At 36.7% G+C, this 19275-nt stretch overlaps 1 protein-coding gene and 1 long non-coding RNA gene across 2 annotated transcripts; one reads left to right on the top strand and one right to left on the bottom strand.

Annotated features, from left to right (window-relative positions):
- Positions 1-1740: 1740 nt before the first annotated feature.
- Positions 1741-15473, bottom strand: LOC114322801 (protein NDL2). Its single transcript, XM_028270226.2, has 11 exons — positions 14631-15473; positions 13182-13281; positions 12675-12772; positions 3963-4051; positions 3743-3803; positions 3557-3643; positions 3400-3477; positions 3261-3317; positions 3079-3134; positions 2540-2675; positions 1741-2293 (listed from the first exon to the last, which is right to left on the bottom strand). Exons 1-11 carry the CDS (start codon positions 14688-14690, stop codon positions 2081-2083), a joined length of 1035 nt encoding a protein of 344 aa, XP_028126027.2. The 5' UTR covers positions 14691-15473; the 3' UTR covers positions 1741-2080.
- Positions 4222-6390, top strand: LOC114294251 (uncharacterized). The gene is made up of 2 exons (XR_014344592.1): positions 4222-5793; positions 6078-6390. It is a non-coding gene; the product is annotated as an uncharacterized LOC114294251 (long non-coding RNA).
- Positions 15474-19275: the final 3802 nt, after the last annotated feature.

Genomic DNA, 19275 nt, shown 5'->3' with positions numbered 1-19275 from the left:
TCTTCTTCTTGCCTTCGTCCTGCGCGGCCCTTGACGGTGTTGCCTCCGTGTTTCCTACGCCGCCGAGCACGTTCACTCCCCCATACTCCTCCACTGCAGCATATGGCGGACCTCCAAATCGGAACATAACGGTGGCCTTCCGCTTCAGCTCCTTATTTTCCGCCTTCAGCACACTTATCTCTACTCGCGCATCCTTATACATGCGCTGGAGCAGAGCCAGTTGGCCGTTTAAATGCTGCACCTCATTTGTCCTACTCTGCAGCCGGTGCAACAAGTTTGTGACTGCCGTCATCGTCTCCACACAGGACTTCAAAGTATACTGATTGGCTTCAATGTCAGTTTGCACTGCCATTTTTTGCTCCACAGACCGCATAGGAAAGTTCAACGGAGCAAACCCTGGGGCGCTTGGTTGAGGTTCACTGGCCCCCGCACCAGTTATCTCTCTTGTTGACTCGTTAAGGTCTGGAAAGAGAGTGAGCAGACCACGGGAAGACGAAGCCATTTTCTGGAAAACAGAGTGTTACAGAGTATCTCTCTCAGAAATCTCTCTCAGAAAACAGAGACAACAGAGTGTTACAGAGTATCTCTCTCAGAAATCTCTCTGGAAAACAGAGTGTTACAGAGTATCTCTCTCAGAAATCTCTCTCAGAAAAACGAAGAGTTTTTCAGAGTTTTTCTAGCAGGTTTTTGTCTTTGCTTCCAAGCCTCAGCCTCCGCTTCGGTTTATAAAGACCATGACAAAGAGGCCGACACGCGTTCTGTCGATCACGTGCATCGCCGCGTGTCTGGCGCACCTTTTGATGGCACGCCTTTTTATGGATTGGGCACGCCTTTTGATGGCACGCCTTTTTGAAAGATTGGGCACACCTTTTGAGGGTGCGACTTTTTAAGGGTCCGACAAGACTCTGTAAACTGTCCCGACATTGATTCCGGTTAGCTCCTTCATGGGTCCGACAAGACTCTGTAAACTGTCCCGACATTAATTTCGGTTAGTTCCTTTATGGGTCCGACAAGACTCTGTAAACTGTCCCGACATTGATTCCGGTTAGTTTCTACAAGGGTCCAGCAAGACTCCGTAAACTGTCACAACAACTATCACAACATTGTCTGCTACAACGGTCCAACATGACCCCATAAACTGTCTTCTACATCGGTCTGACACAACCATCCAGTGTCCTCTACAACGTTATGACACCACCATACAGTGTCTTCACCATCGGTCTGACACGACCATACAGTGTCTCCTATCCTCTTTTCTTTTATGTATTCGTCTATTTTCTTGTTTTGTTACTCTCTCCAAACTCAAGTTGGCTAGTTCCTATCCCCCTTGAGTTTGCGGGGGGCTGTTAAAACCTATCACCTACTTCACCCACTTAAACCTACTCCACTAAACCTAACCCACTACACCACTACCACCTCACCTACTCCACTAAACCTAACCCACTACACCACTACCACCTCCACTTCACCTACTCCTTACCTACTACACACTCACCCTCTTCTATATATAGGAATCATGAATCATTATAATAAAGATAACATTATATCAATCAATAATACAATTCTCTATTTCTCTTTTTACATTAAATTTCTACACCCTCTTCTATATATAGGAATCATGAATCATTGTAATAAAGATAACATTATATCAATCAATAATACAATTCTCTATTTCTCTTTATATATTAAATTTCTACACAAATCATCCTTTTCTTCAAAATGATACGCAACTTCAAAATCTTGCCCTTAAACAACAACAAATTCCAATTGAACATGAAAAGAAACAATGAACAAGTGTGTTTAACAACTGACAAAGCATAAGTTCTTCTCCCACCTCTTATTTTGGGGATGTACAGATAACTTGGCCCTCAACTAACATTTCATTTATGATTACAATTGAAAGAATCCGAATCTCTCCTTTTCTGAACTTTTTGGTTTGTACCATTCTCTTTTCCGTCTTATCCACAATCCTCCAATAATTTCCACATTTATAATCCCCATCCAATCAGGTGAAAATACAAATTCTTTCTTCATATATATAGATTACAAAAAAAAAATATCTTGCTCCTACCTTTTATCTTCAAGAGATTCGTGTTTTTATTGGCTTTAACTTCAAGCCCATACTCTCTGGTGAGAAAAGCTCTGGAGAGATGGAAGTCGGGCTCAATGGACTTCTTGGGCTGACATTGAACTGAGATGGCCGGTAGAAGCCATATCCCATGAGGAAGCATTCCATCGGTATCAGCATGGCATGGGGCTGCTCCTCTGTCACCATCGACCCACATGCCTGAACCTGAAGAACCAAACCCGCCCTTCAGTGAAAATGACTTCAAGCATTTTTATGTGAGAAAAACTTTAGGACCAGATAAGTGATACTACAATGACCATCTTATCTTGCCATTTGACGTATTCAGTCTAGTTATCAACACTATATCGGGCATATTATACTAATAAGATGATAAGCATAATACGGTATAGAAGTATTATTAAGTATAGAGCATTATTGTAACAAGATTGTCAAAACGCCAATGGTTTATACCTCGACTAAGGCACTATGTCTTCTATCTAGTTTCGAAGTCATGTGTAATGCCTCTGCATGGAAAGGAGAATTCTCCCCAACAAATATTAAAGACCGGCATTGTAGTGTCTTCAGTCCATCAGTGATGTCTGGTCTCCTGCAGGAAAAATGACATGTAAGCCAAAAATTGACAGTGTTGGTATATTCCACATTCTTGATGGTTCTTTTACCTTGGAAGAGTTTTTTGCTTTTTTAGTGAACTTTTTTCATGTTTTAATTATTTTTTTTTTTTAAAATGTAGATGTACCTAATCTATGCACCTTAAAAGTAATATTTGTAAAGAAATCTGAAAAAATTAGCTAAAATATGAAAAAAAACAAAAAGGGTTCACTGAAGACCCAAAAAAAATGAAAAAAAAAATAAAGCTCATAAACAGTTTTCAAAAACTGAATCAAACAAGGTGATATGTCTAACTATCCCAAAACAGTGTGTGAATCTCTCTCTCAAATTTGTCCTTTTGTCTAACTGGAAATTAAATGACTTGTGGAGACAGATTTCACCGTTGAATAGCTTCAAGAAACCGTATAACATTTGGACTCTGCCTCTCATCCAGCAACTGCAAAAAGAAAAAACATTAATGGCAGCAATCAGAGAAGTGCCAACCTCTTGCTATTCTCCTTTTCCATGTTCCTATTATGAAGCAGCTTATTGAAAGTTAGAAAACAAAAATTGAAGCACTTACTCTTCTGCATGCTTGAACCATATCCGATTCTGGTACTTGTGAATTACCACGAACTTCCTGTAATATCATACAGAATCCAATTAACCCGTCCAAAACACTAGAAAAAGTGCATTAGAACAAATTGCAAGGACAAAAATACCTTGCTGAAGTAACGCATAAGCAATAACTCCTTTGCCACACTACACGTGCCATAAAAGTAAAGTAAATTTGACATGACCTGCAAAGGATGTACTATCTTAGGCAAGAATGAGAATTTTTCTCAAACAAGTGACAAATAAAAAGTTCAGAAAAGGAACCTGGTTATACAACCATTCTGTCCACGACTGTGCTTTACATAGAGGAGAAACTAGTATCAAACCAAGAACACGCTGTGAATATTTCATCTGTGACCAAGTTGTAAAATACCCAGTTCAATAAAATCCCCCAAAAAAACAAAAATCAAAACATAGAAAATTAGGCTGTCTGTAAAAGATGCATCTTACAGCAAACAGGGAAACAATATAAGCTCCAGCAGTCACCCCCATAAACATTACTGCACTGAGTCTAGAACAGGAACAAAAATTGCAAATCAAAGAAAAATCAGCTTTTCAATATATATGTCAAAAATCACTGAATCTATTTAAATCAAGAAAGTCTACAAGTTCCTTGTAAGGTAACACTCAAAAAGGCAGAAAATAAAGAAGGCTGTAACACTACAATTACCCAAAGTAGTCAAGAATCTCAGCAATCTGATCTGCCAAGTCATCAACAGATAGCTCTTGGTCATCAGGCTTAATTATGGCCGCACCCAACTGCAATAGCTCTTGAAGAAAGTAACAGATAAGAAACAATGTGAATAAATAATTGTTAAGCATATATGTTTTGGATATTATTATTTATTATTAGGGTAGTTTAGTCTTTTGTATTTTTAGGGTTTGTTTAGCTTAGATATATATATTTCACTTTGTAACCTTTATTTGTTATGCTTAATGTACTATCATTGTTTTCTCTTTTCTGAATTATCATGGTATCAGAGCTAGGTTTTAAGCCTAACCTTAGACGTTGATGTTGTAAGTGTCAAGTGACTGCCACAGTGTCCCACAACTGCTGGATTGCTTCTGCGTGTGTTCGGAATTAGCCTCAGGTTGCAGATATTCCCATTCGAGTTGTTCAGCAAACTCGTCTGGTGCTGCCCTCTCTTCTTCGTGATCGTCTGGCTGTTCCTTCCGCTTCGTGACTCCATTGATGCTCTCTCTCTCTCTCTTCGTGGTTTCATTGTGGACTGGTTTGGTGGGCTTGATTGCTGTTTTTGTTGCAACAGAAATTCAATTCCTTAGTTCTGTTGCTGTTCTGGTTTGGTTTGCTGGTTTCCTTGTCTTCCCTACTTTGCTGGAGATAGTTTGATTGCTTCGTTTGGAGTTTGTTGCCCTACTGTTGTCTCTCTGTACTGCTGCTGCTACTGTCTCTCTGTTCTGGTTCTGGTCTGTTTCTTTGGCTGGTGAGTTTCTCTTTTGTGTTTTCTTCATGATGACTGGTGGTACGTCTGATTCCCTCCAAGCCATTGGTGTTAAGTTAGTAGGTGATAATTATACCTTTTGGGCATGTGTTATGAAGAATTTTCTTCTTGGTAAAAATGTTTGGACCTATGTTACTGGTGAATCCTCCATGCCCTCTGGTGTTAAACTTGAAAACTTTAATGCGCTTCTCTCTACATGGCAAGTCACTAAAGCCAAGATTGTTACTTGGATCAACAATTCTGAGGATCAATCGATTGGTATTCATTTTTGCAAAGTTTACTACTGCCAAAGAAATTTGGGATCATCTCTCTCGTCTCTATGTTCAGTCCAATTTTGCAAAATGGTATTAGTTAGAACATGAGATTCAGGCTTCTTCTCAAGGTGACAAGAGTATCCAAGAGTTTTATTCTGTTATGGCTGGGTTATGGGATCAATTGGCCTTTACGAGCCTAAGGCATTGAGTACTCATACAGAGTATTGTTCTTATCGTGAGGAGTAGCGTTTGGTTCAGTTTTTTATGGCACTTAGAGTTGATTTTGAGGGACTACGTGGTACCATTCTTCATCGTAGTCCTCTTCCCACTGTTGACTCTATTGTGAATGAATTGTTAGCTGAATAAACTTGTTTCAAGGGCATTCCAGGCAAAGGTTTACTTCCGTTGCTGAGTCAGACTATTCTAGCTGTCCCTTCTAGTAATCATAGTCGCTCCTCCGTTCGCACACTGCTGGATGAATGTAATTTTTGTCATCAGAAAGGTCATTGGAAGGCTCAATGTCCTCGACTTACTGGATGTTCTCATTCTGGTTCATCCTCATCTTGGAAGAAGGATAATGATCACTCCTCTGTGTCGCTGATGCCTTGGAAAAAGGGTTGGAACTCCTATACTGCAGCCACCATTCCCTCCATAGAGGATACATGCCCTTCATTGACTTTCCTTACTGAGCAAGTTCATGCCATGCAAAAACTACTTGCTGCCACTACGCCTAGTGCCCTCTTGGTCTCTTCCTCTTTAGGTTTGCCTCCCTCTTCTTCTTCAGGTATTTCTTGGTCCACTTGGGTCTTTGACTCTGGTGCTACTCATCATATGGCTAATGATGTTTCCTTATTTACTTCTATTTTTTCTCCTTCCACTACTACTGTTATGGTTGCTAATGGCACTCCCATGCCGTTAGCAGGAGTTTATTCTATTTTGACTGATTCTCTCTCTCTCTCTTTCTGATATCTATTGCATTCCTCAACTGACTTTAAATCTCATTTTTGTTAGCAACTTTGTGAACTTGGTTATCATGTTCACTTCTCTTCTTTTGGTTGTGTTGTGCAGGATCCTCATTCCATACAGCAGATTGGGCTCGACCGTAAGTTGGGAGGGCTATATGTTCTTGAGCAATTTCATGTTCCATCGCTTGCTGCAACTTCCGTTGATTTGTCCTCTTTTCGTCTTAGTTCTCATTCCTCTGAGTTTTACATATGGCATTCTCGCCTTGGTCACATTTCTCGCTTTCGTTTGCAATATTTAGTTTCGATTGGTGTTTTGGGAAATTGTAGTACTCATAATATTTCAAATTGTAGTGGTTGCAACCTTGGAAAATTTACAGCTTTACCTGTTTATAAAAGTACTACTATTTCTTCTGCTCCTTTTGATCTTGTCCATTCGGATGTGTGGGATCCTGCACCTATTCCTACTAAAGGGGGTTCTAAATATTATGTACCCTTTATTGATGATTATACTTGTCATTGTTGGATTTATCTTATGAAACATCGGTTTGAATTTTCTTCTATTTTTTCTACTTTTCGTGCCATGATTCATACACAATACACTGCTGTTATTAAATGTTTTCATTGTGACTTGGGTGGGGAATATCGGGATACTAGCTTTCTTCAATTATTACAATCTGATGGTACTCTTCAGCAGTCTTCCTGTACTGAAACACCTAAACAAAATGGTGTGGCCGAACGTAAGCATCGTCATATCATGGAGACTGTAGGTTCTTTATTACTTTCCTCTTCTGTTCCTAGTTCCTTTTGGGATGAGACTATTCATACCACTGTTCATCTTATTAATCGTATCCCCTCTCAGGTAACCTCTGGTATCTCTCCATTTGAACAATTACATGGCAAACTGTCCTTCGTGTGTTTAGTTGTACTTGTTTTGTCCTTCTTCTTCGTGCTAAAAGCACTAAGTTGTCTGCTTGTTTTGCTGTGTGTTTTTCTTGGGTATGGTGAAGGTCAAAAGGGTTATCGCTGCTATGATCCTTCTTCTAGACGTCTCTATGTTTCTCGTTATATTGTCTTTCTCGAACATATTCCTTTCTTTTTCATTCCATCTACCTCGACTTTTGTCTTTCGGTTTGATCTTATTTATCTCGAACCCTTTCCAGATAATATTCCTTCTGATTCGTATGTCCGTAACCTCTCTTCTTCCGATCTTCCCGCTTTGTCTTCCTTTCCTCCTCAGTTGTCTTATGATGTTCCTTCTCCTCCTCCTATATTCATACTTATGTTTGTCGGAAAAAGCATGACTTATCTACAGGTACTACTACTGTCCCTCCTTCAGTTGAGGACCTATCTGCGGTTGATGACAAGGCTCCTGCTTCTCGCTATCCTCAAAAAAATCATAAGTCTCCTAATTGGTTTGGTTTCTCTAACTGCTGTTATTCTTCTACATTTTATTCTTTTTTGGCTTCTATTCACTCTATTCCTGAACCTATCTCCTATAAGGAGGATGTTTCTAATCTTCTTTGATAGCAGGCTATGAATGAGGAGCTTTCTGCATTGCATGCTACTGGCACTTGTTACCTTGTTCCCTTTCCTTCTAGTCACCATGTTGTGGGTTGTCGTTGGTTTTATAAAATTAAAACCAAGGCTGATGGTTCCATTGAGCGGTATAAGGCTCGTTTGGTTGCTAAAGGGTTTTCTCAAGAATATGGAATCGATTATGAGGAGACTTTTGCCCCTGTTGCCAAAATGACCACTGTTCGTACTTTGATTGCTGTTGCGGCTGTTCGCCGTTGGCCCTTTTCCCAAATGGATATCAAGAATGCCTTCTTGAATGGTGATCTGACTGAAGAGATCTATATGGCTCCTCATCCTTCTGGCTCTGTGTGTAACCTGCACAAAGCATTATATGGTCTCAAACAAGCGCCTTGTGCTTGGTTTGAGAAATTTGCTATTGTTGTATCTATTTTGGATTTTCACACTAGTGATCATGATTCAGCTCTCTTTTTTCGCTCTACTTCTGCTGGTAGGATTATTCTTCTATTGTATGTTGATGACATGATCATCATTGGTGATGATCTTTATGGCATTTCTACTCTCAAAGATCACCTTAATCGTCATTTTCAGATGGAAGATCTTGGTCCTCTTCGGTATTTCTTAGGGATTGAGGTGGCTTCTTCTCCTAAAGGCTATCTTCTCTCTTAGTCCAAATATGCCTTAGAGGTCATTCAACGTGCTCGTTTGACTGATACCTATGAAGCATGGATACTCCAAAATCGGTGCCATGGCGATGTCCAACACGCGGACACGTCGAGGACACAAGAACACGTACAGGACATGCCAGACGACGTGTCATTTTAATTTAATGATTTTTTTTGTAGAGGACACGACGGGGACACGCATGTCCATATAAGAACACGGCATGGGACACGGCGAGGCTCACTCTTTTTTTTTTTTTTTTTGGCCTCTTATTTAGTGCTTTTATTGGATGTTGAATGTTTTCCCCTTCTCGTCTTAGTTCTTGTTATCGTTTATTATGACTTTTTTGTGAATGGATGATGTAAGATAAATTAATAGAAAGAGAATAAATTGTATGTATTATGATTGATGTCTGTTCTTTATTACAAATGGTGAGGGGCTCCTTATATAGGAGATATAGTGGAGTAGGTGGTAGTAAGTGGTAGTGGTAGGTGTGTAGTAGGTGGTAGTAGGTGGTGATAGGTGTAGTAGGTGGAGTAGGTGATGGTAACCGGAATCAATGTCGGGACAGTTTACAGAGTCTTGTCGGACTCATAAAAAAGTCGCACCCGCAAAAGGTGTGCCCAATTTGTCAAAAGGCGTGCCATCAAAAAACGTGCCCAATCCATAAAAAGGTGTGCCGGACATTATGGCGAAGCGCGTGACTACCTTGGCTTGCGCGCCCATGTTGTCGTCTAGCGCCGAGCGGCGCACGATACGCGTGTCTGCCTTGGCTATTTAACCAAGACGGAGGCTGAGGCTGAGGCAGAGACAAAAACCTGCTAAAAACCTCTGAAAAACTCTTCGTTTTCTGAGAGAGATACTCTGTAACACTTTGTTGCCCAGAAATGGCTTCTTCTTCCCGCCCTCTGCTCACTCTCTTTCCCGACCTCAACGAGTCAACAAGAGAGATAACTGGTGCGATGGCCAGTGAACCTCAACCAAACACCTCCGGTTTTGCTCCGTTGAACTTTCCGATGCGGTCTGTGGAGCAAAAAATGGCGGTGCAAACTGATATTGAGGCCAATCAGTATACATTGAAGTCATGTGTGGAGACCATGACTGCGGTCACAAACTTGTCGCACCGGCTGCAGAGTAGGACAAATGAGGTGCAGCAGTTAAACGCCCAACTGGCTCTGCTCCAACGCATGTATAAGGATGCGCGAGCAGAGATAAGTGTGCTAAAGGCGGAAAATAAGGAGCTGAAGCGGAAGGCCACCGTTATGTTTCGATTTGGAGGGCCGCCATATGCTGCAGTGGAGGAGCAGGGAGTAGTGATCGTGCCCAGTGTAGTGGGAAACACGGAGGCAACACCGTCAAGGGCCGTCCAGGACGGAGGCAAGAAGAAGAGACCGACGACTGAGTAGAGGAAGTGAGGTCGGTGGGTGGCCGTCTGCAGAAAAGAAAACAAATCATTTTGTTTTTGTTTTTTTTTTGTTGTTTTTGTTTTTTTTGTTGTTTTTGTTGTTTTTTTTTTTGTTTTGTTTTGTTTTTTTTTTTTTTTGTTTGTTTGTTTGTTTGTTTTTTTTTTTTTTTTTTTTTGTGTAAAAATGTGATTGGGGTTTATCCCTGAGAGGAATAAAATATGGTTTGGTGTGCAAAGCTATATGGTATGAATGTAATTTGAAAACGATTAAAAATAATGTGAAAGAAAAATAAAGAAAGAAATAATAAAAATATATTTGAAATCAAAATGAAAGATGGGGGAAATAAGGAAAGTGGTTTGGAGAAAATAAATAAAAATAATGGATTTTGAAATCAAACGGAGGAGAGAAAGGGACAAGCCCATGTGAAGTGTCATGATAAGAAAAGGCAAAAGAAAGAAAAAAGAGGAAAATTCAAACAGCAAGACAAGTTGATTGAAAGTGGTGGGAAGAAAAAGTGAAAAGAAATGATGGGTATGTAATAAAATAAAATATAAAATCAGTGGGTTAGTGGAAGAAAAGGTTAAAATAAATGGTTGGAAATATTAAAATAAAGGTGGATGTTCTTGAGTAGAGAGAGAGAGAGCTCGGTTGTAGTTGTCTGTTGCTTTATCATCGAGGTTGCAGAGGAGAACAAAATTAAGCCACGTGAATCAGTGGCGTTTTATCTAGCAGCTATGTTCCCTTGACAGTAGATGATGCACGAGAAAATGAAGATGAGAAGGTCTTGTCTCATGAAATAAGATCCTCGGAGGTAGATTCCCACAAACGGATGAGAGACACAACTTCAGAAAGAGTTTGGTCTGATGAGCTGCCATCCTTTCTTTCAAGTTCATCTGCAACATCCAGTCTAAAAGATGAACAGCATGAAGATGTGAAAGAATCAAGTTTACAGGAGGTGAATGGTGAGGCAAATATGCCTACAAGTGAAGATGTGAAGCCCCTTCTATTCAGGTACGGCTTGCCCCGAATTCCGAAAAGGGAACTGTAAGAAAGGTGATGCCTGTGAGTTCGCGCATGGCGTGTTCGAGTGCTGGCTCCATCCGGGTCGGTACCGGACTCAGCCATGCAAGGACGGTCCGAGAACTCCCGGATCTGTGGAGTCCTATGATGGGTCTCCTCTCAGGCTTGCTATGGAGGGTTCTTGTGCTAAAGGGTTGACTTTTATGTCCTCGCCGGAGTCTATTTCGCCGCCGTCTGAGTTGCCGCCGATGTCTCCGATGACTACTAACTCACTGAGTCGGGCTCTGGGTTCGAACTCGATCAACGAAATGGTGGCTTCTCTGCGTCAGTTACAGCTCAACAGGTCAAGTCGATGCCTCCTTCATGGGGTATCCAGATGGGCGGTTCTCTTGGTTTCGTGTCTCCCAGGTTGTCATTGACCCGACCCGCTTTCTGCAGTTTGCCATCGACTCCGACGAGGGCCCGTACCCGGACTGGAATCGGGTCTTTTGATCTGTGGGACAAAAAAAGGAAATAGAGCTGTCTGCAGAGAGAGAAATTAGAAAATTTGGGTTTGTCCGGCGGACGGCCAAGGCGAGGCTGCCGCCCGCCGGTGAAGCGGAATTACTAAGTTCTTAACCTCGCTCTGATACCATGTAAGATAAATTAATAGAAAGAGAATAAATTGTATGTATTATGATTGATGTCTGTTCTTTATTACAAATGGTGAGGGGCTTCTTATATAGGAGATGTAGTGGAGTAGGTGGTAGTAGGTGGTAGTGGTAGGTGTGTAGTAGGTGGTGATAGGTGTAGTAGGTGGAGTAGGTGATGGTAGGTTTTAACAGATGATCTATTAACTTGTTTAAATGTAGTGGTTATATTTATTGAATAAATGTTACTATGTTAGTGTTTGTTAATTTTGATTTCGGATGAATGTAATATGAATCTACATAACATATAAAAATATAAAAAATAAAATTCGTCGTATCTCCCGTTGTGTCCGTGTCCCCATTTTTTGCAAATTGTTGTGTCTCGTGTTCATGTCCTTGTCTGTCTCCGTGCTTCATAGACTGATACTCGCACTATTGACACTCCACTTGCCCTTAATGTGCATTATACTTTGACTGATGGGATTCCTCTGTCTGATCTTACTTTCTATCTTGTTCTTGTTGGCAGCCTTGTCTATCTTACTGTCACCCGTCATAATATTACCTATGTTGACCATGTTGTTAGTCAGATTGTTACCTCTCCTACTATAGTTCATTGGGCTACAGTTCTTCGTATTTTACGGTATCTTCGTGGGTCTCTGCATTAGAGTTTGCTTTTCTCCTCTACCTCGTCATTGGATCTTCGTGGCTATTCTGTGTTGATTGGGCTGGTGATGCTATGGATTGTACGTCCACTACTGGTGTTTGTGTGTTTTTAGGTACTTCCCTTATTTCTTGGAAGAGTGAAACAAACAGTTGTTTCTCGTTCTTCTGCTAAGACTGAGTACCGTGCTATGGCTACTACTATTGCTGAAATTGTTTGGTTGCGATGATTTCTTGCTGATTTTGGTATTTCGCTTTCTGTTCCTACTTTTATGTATTGTGATACTCAGAGTGTCATTCAGATTGCTCATAACTCTGTCTTCCATGAGCGGACTAAGTATATTGAGATTGATTGTTATTTTGTGCGTCATCCTTTTCAACTTCGTACTTTGTCCTTGCCATTTGTGCCATCTACCAAGCAGTTGGCTAACATTTTCACCTAGTCTCATACGACTTTGCGCTTCCGTTTTCTGCTTAACAAACTCTTGATGCTTCCTACGGTTACATCATGAGTTTGAGGAGGGGGGGGGGGGGGGTTAAGCATATATGTTTTTGATATTATTATTTATTATTAGGGTAGTTTAGTCTTTGGTATTTTTAGGGTTTGTTTAGCTTAATATATATATTTCACTTTGTAACCTTTATTTTTTATGCTTAACATACTATCGTTTTTCTCTTTTTTGAATTACCAATAATTTACCGATAAAAAAATGCATAAAGAAGCATAAAAACAAAGAAAGTAATTAGAAGCACAACCATAATAAGCTATCAAGTTACCAAGTTACAGACCTCATGCCCAGGAGGACTAATATGGTAGATGCAAAAGTTATGGAGCAGCAAGGAATATGTTTCTGAACACGAGAATAACCCTCGAAAGCAGGACATATCTGCTCAAAAAATACACAAAAATAAGAGATAAGTTAGTTAAACAAAATGAAGCTTTGAGTACCAAAAAAGCAAATGCAAATTAGTACAAACGTTGAAATTTCTTTGAAGTTTTCAAACAACAAGAAGCTCTTGATTGTTTTTAGCTATGCAGAGAACTTTCCACATATTTGGACAGCTTGGTCAAATCTCTCAAACAAATTTCAAATAAATATGTGCATTTATATTATATAAAATGTAAACTCTTTTGTGATCATAATTTCATCAACAATGAGCAAAATTTCAAACAGATTATAGTTTTCGATGACAAAGTCATGCAACAGCGAAGAATGTTTATGACAACATCAGCTCCTGGGTCAAAGATCAAAATCTGTAAAAATTGATTACACATTGCATTTGATCTGTGCTTACAATTCAACGCTACGTCAGGATAAGTAACAAGAGCCGGCTTGTCCAGATCTCCAAACAATGCAACAGACACAGAACCGTAGCTAGTTTTTATAAGGTGCTCCTGAAGGAACAGTAGAAAATGCAAACATCCACATAAATAACCTTCTGAACAGCAAAGAACATAATCAAAAAAATGGAAAATAAATCCATATCAAAACTCCTAATTCGAGGAATATAATATGCTAGAAAGATTGGCAAACACTACAACCATGTACTGCTTAATAAAAGCTAAACCTTCTGTTAGAAGTCCACTCCTTTTTGGGTATCCATTGCTTCAAAAAAACAATTAAGTCATACCCAAGTCAAGAATCTTTCTTTTTGAGTGAATTTGCATCCACAGAGATTGGCTTATTAGAACCTATTATTCTACTCGAAACAGCAAATTGACTTTTGTTAAAAGGATCAAATGTACAACAAGAAAGAGAATAATATACTAACAATTGGATGTTTATCATTTACTTCAGTATAGTATTTGTTAAAAGAGTCCACGAACATTTCGAAAAGAAAGAAAGAGAAAATAAAATTAAATATTGCCAGTTGTATGTGTCCATATAATTGGCCTTGTCAATTCTTAAAGAAGCAGATCCACCTCGGACTTACATAGGTGACCTACATAAGATATCTCGCTATACCACAATTGACTATTCAAGCACTGAGGTCATTAAAAGTATCAGCTTAATTGGTGAAAAAGAAGAGGGCAAAAGAGAAAGAAATCATTCCATGTAGACTTTCAGAGATTAGTTATCTCTACACCTCTGAGATCCAAAATCTCATTTTTGCACACACAAAAGTATTTCTAATAATCACACATGAAAGAAAGGAAATTAATTTTATTAGACAGACCCACAAAATTATCAAATTAAAGAAGACAAAATTAACATTACAATTATTACCCAATATCAAAATCTACCTAGTTCATTCAATGAAGTTCTGCAAACACACTCATTCCAACAAAAGATGCTTCTCTAAATGTTCAAAATTTTGTAATTAATTTCAATTCAGTAACCAGAAAACCAATCCATTTGGGCATATTATCAACTGAAAAAGTTTCTAAATCAATACATGAACTCAATACATAAAATGAAATACCCATCTCGAAAAAGTATCTACAAGTGTATTAACTAAATGAAACTGCAATAAAAAAAAATAAAGCAAAAATAAGTTCATCCTATTCTACTAACAAAGAGAGAATAAAAAAAATAGTTATTATTAATGGTCATTCATTAATCAAGGGAATGATTCAGAAATCAAACCTCAAACTCAAAACAAAAATGTTTCCAAATGAATGTACTTTACAAAGAAAACTGAAGAATCAGAATCATATGAAACAAATGTAGCTCAAAGTGTATACATTTTCACAATTAATATACATAGATATGTATGTATTTTGTGTTTGTGTAAAAGACTAACCTTCCCGCCAAGAGAGATTGTCTCCATGTCAACGGAAACAGAATCGCTTGAATCCGCCATTGGCCGCGGTTTCTCTTACTTTCTCTCTCTAAAACTCTCTCCCTCCCCCTCTCTCTCCAAATTTGAGACGCATGGGTAGCCTCAATCGGCTTATATACGAATCTCTACGGATTTTTCTCTCTCTAGATTTGTATATATATTTTTAAATTTCTTTTTTAACAATATCACTTGTAAAATCCAACACAATTTCTTCGCATAGAGTGAACGTCATATACTACTTGATGAACATTTTCATAATCTATTTAAAAAAATTAAAAATTTATAAATACTAGTTATCATTTTTAATCTATTTAAAAAAATTATAAATTTATAAATACTAGTTATCATTTTTATATATGTTTCGTTATTTTATACAAATCTTTTTAAAATTAATATTTATTTTTTTATGTTTGACAATAGTGATAGTGAGACGAAAGTAAAAGTGAAGGTGGTGTGATATGATGGTAGGGTGACGACGATGGTAGGGTGACGACGATGATGATAATGATAGTAGCGGTGACAGTGACAATGATTAGCGTGATGTTGGTGTGGTGGTTTATTTTGTATTTAATTTTGTGATTAATTATGTGTGTGTGTATATATATATATATAAACTATATCTATAATGTATCCTTAATTGTATGTATATATATAAACTATATCTATAATATATCTTCCTTTGAAATCGTTTCATTCCGTTATAATTAATTTAATATATATTTTTTAACTTATAATAAAATATCAAAGAAAAAATGAGTGTGAAATTTATTACAAATTAATAGTTATATATATGAAACATGTTATGTAAAATTAGTTTGTGTTATATATGTGAAAAATATTATGTAAATTAATATTATATATTATGCAAAGATTTGATAATTTGTTAAAATATTCTTCAATCCGTCCAAAATATTTCAATCCGCTATTTGATTTAGGCTATGAGTTCGTTTGGGAAGTGAGTTAACTTTTTTGACTTTTTAACTATTTTAGAGCATCCACAATGGATACACTAACGTGTTTGTTAGTGTCAGATGCCAAGTTTTGGCTAGCAGTGGTGTGTGTTTGGGGCTGCAAGTGAGGTGTTAATATGTGTGTTAGTGAGTTTTGTTAGCATCAGTTGTTAAGTTATTTGTTAACTGCGGCTAGCGTTTTAGCTAGCAAAGGGACGCGTTTTTTTGTCTTCCGGGTTGACCGGCCGGATGTCCAGCGGTTAACCCGGTCAACGGATTTTTTTTTTTTTTTAACATGTTGGGATTTTTTTTTTTTGGACTTGAAATTTAATTTTGGGCTTCAAATTTTTTATTAAACTAAATTATTTATTTATTTTATTTATTGTATACACATATATATATATATATTTAACACACACCTTAACACATCCATTGCACAACCACTCACTCTCTAAAATTAACAAACTCTTAACACATCTTAACAAACATTTTTGAACCACACTTTTATCATTTTTTTGTCATATAACACACACTTTAACAAACAATTTTAGATATCCCATTGTGGATGTCCTTAGCTTGGACTAAAAAGTCTTATTTATGATCGATTTTTTGACTTTTTTGACTTTTTGTGAGATAAAAAATATAATGATTATGAGTTAAATGTGACATTTTGTCTTATTAAGTTAAAAAATCTATTTTGTTTTTTTGCGGTTAAAACAGTCCCAAACTCAACCCAACCCAAAGTGCCAAACGAAAGTTAAGTTTGGCATGAACTTTTTGGACTAAAATAATCACAAAAAGAAAAAATAAACTAAAAAACTAATAAGACAAAATATCATATATAAATCATAATTATTTTATTTTTTTCTCTCACAAAAATAAAAAAAATTCAAAAAATACATCCTAAACAAAACTTTTTAACTCTAAACTAAAATAATCAAAAAAAAAAAAAAAAAAAATCAAAATATCAACTCACATTCCAACCTTCCAAATCGCACTGCCCACGCACTTATCTGTCTCTCTCTGTCTAGGCTAACTCAAGGTTAAGGCCATTCGAGCACCGACGCTTGGCCCCTGAAGCTCACGGAGTCCGTACAATAAGAGTTAACCTGAGACTATGGTTAAATTAACCAGGCTAATGACCAAAATGGCCTTGTCACCTTGAACCATGACGAGAATAGATTGGCAGCTAATATTTATTAGGTAAATTACAGGCACTGTCCTGAGGTTTAAAACAATTATAATAAATCTTAAGTTTTGAGATTTATTTAAAATATGAATTATTTTTCATGATTTTAAAAATTACATTTCGCTTCTTCAAGTTTATAATTTCATTTACTAATAAATTATTAAATCAATTAACAATTTTTACTGATGTCATAGATATATATCAATTAAAAATTTAGATAACTTTATTATTGTATATGAGAATGGTAAGAAATTTTATTTTTTCTATTAATTCTGTTAAATAAAAAAATTTAATAAGAAATATTGATAATTTCTCAAACTATAGAAGACAGTCTATATTTTAAACAGGGTATATATTTGTACTTTATCCTAAATTTTACAAAGCTGACATAATTATAATATATATGTTTTAAAGAAATCTAAAATTATAGTATTAATAAAGATAGTGTGTAGATATATGAAAATATATATTATGTTATAAACATCTCTCTAAACAATGACATGAAAAAATGAGAAAATTAGTAAAACATTCCTCTCCAACTTTGGATAGTAGGAAATGTCCAATATTTTTTTTTTTATTAACTAAGGTCCCTGGATGAAATTTCTCTGTGATCATGCCAGAGAAATTTCAAAATTTATTTGTGTCAAACTTTCTTTGTGAAAATGTTGAGAGACCTCAACTAAAAAATTGTATGTCTTTTATCTTATACAATCTTAATATCAAGAATCTTAAAAAAAAAAGGGTAACTTACACTAACATTCCTTGAAATTTAGTCCGATTACATCCCACTCGCTGACGTTATAGAAATTACATTTTCACCTATGTCGTTAATAGTCTCATTTCATAAATTCTCTTAATTATATAAAAAGTAACAACTCCTGATAGAAAAATAAAAGAAATTACATTTAAAAAAAAAAGTAAAGCAAAGGAAAAAAACAAAAACAAAAACAAACAAACATAAGAAGTAAAGTAAAGTAAGAAAAGGGAGAGTATGAATTCAATATCTTTTTTAGACCAATGTTAATTCCGTCTAAATAATTACAATAACAGGAGGTCAGTATAATTTCCCAAATATTAAGGAGTGATATGTATTAAACCCAAATTTCAAGAGATCTAAGCGTAATTTACCCGAACAAAATTCCACCAAAAAAAATTAAATATTATATGAATTAAAATTTTATGAAAGCTTAACATAATTGTTGTATTTTTAAAAAAATTTAAAGGACATTAACATAATTCACTCGTGTGGTACTTTAACAAAGGAGTTGTCTCTAAATAAAATTTTTTTTTTTTTTTTTTTTGGCGCTGTTTTTTAGAGGAGCATTTACATATAAATCTCATTTTATGAATTTTTACTTTATTAGATTCTAAATAAAATTATATGTTCCTTCAAGTTCATTAATTTTTAAGTGACTAATTTATTCGTCCAAACCCCCTCATCTTCTTCCCCTGTTTCTTCGTCTTCACTCGAACTTGCCCAGTACAGGTGACATTGGGAAAGAAGGCTCTGGGTTTTCGAAAGCGCAGCCTCGTTTCTTGGCTCCGGTGGGGAACATGGGAGATTGGCCGCCTTTGAGGCTGCCGTTTGTTCTGAGTCGACGGCTGAGAGAGGTGGAGAGAGAGACAGGTGCGGGATATTCAACATCTTCGTTGGAGTCATTGCTGCTGCCTGTGTATTACTTTTCCTGCTCATTCTAGGATATGCCAGATGGAAAAAAACTGATTGGATCGCGAGCTCTATGTCTTTTAACATCCTAGATTTAGAAATTTCATGAGCTCATGTTGTTCCTTTGCCATGAAAAGTCTAAAATTTCAAGCTGCAGTATCAGGCCCTGTATTAAAGTGACTTTTTGTTTTTTTGGGTCTTGTGTTGTAATATGCTTGGATCATAGATCGCTTTATAATCTGCTATACAGATGTTTTATAATTAAAAGATATAGAAATTTCATGAGCTGAAAATTCTCTCCTCAGTTTTTTTGGTTGGTTTAGGTATGTATGGTGAGGGTTGTTAGTGCAAATAGATAGAAAGATACAGATGCAGTGATGAAGAGAGAGAGAGAGAAAGGTAAATAGCTGAGACGAGAGAACCAATTAGGAGATTGAGAGAGAGAGAGAGAGAGAGTTTTTTAAAATTGAGAATCTTCTCCGTTAATAATATTTTTAATTTTAATTATGAAAAAATTGAGAAATTTTTTAAAATTAATAATTATAAATTTTTTAGAATATTCACAAATTTTTTTTTTTTCAATCTCATACTTTTCTCAAAAGTCAAATAGAAATTTTTTAATTTTGATAATTATATACTGAAATTATTCTCTGTTTGAAAATTGAGAATATTCTCAGTTTTGAAATTAAAAATATTTTCAATTTGGGAATTAAAGGGTAAAACGTCTTTTTACCTATAAATGAGACTTATTGATTCAAATTTTTTTTGACAAGACTTAAACTACCACCACTCAGTTTTGAA

Source organism: Camellia sinensis, chromosome 11 (assembly GCF_055761805.1).
Source record: "Camellia sinensis isolate YWXY chromosome 11, ASM5576180v1, whole genome shotgun sequence".
Classification (NCBI taxonomy): domain Eukaryota; kingdom Viridiplantae; phylum Streptophyta; class Magnoliopsida; order Ericales; family Theaceae; genus Camellia; species Camellia sinensis.
This window is presented reverse-complemented; position numbering and strand designations above follow the sequence as displayed.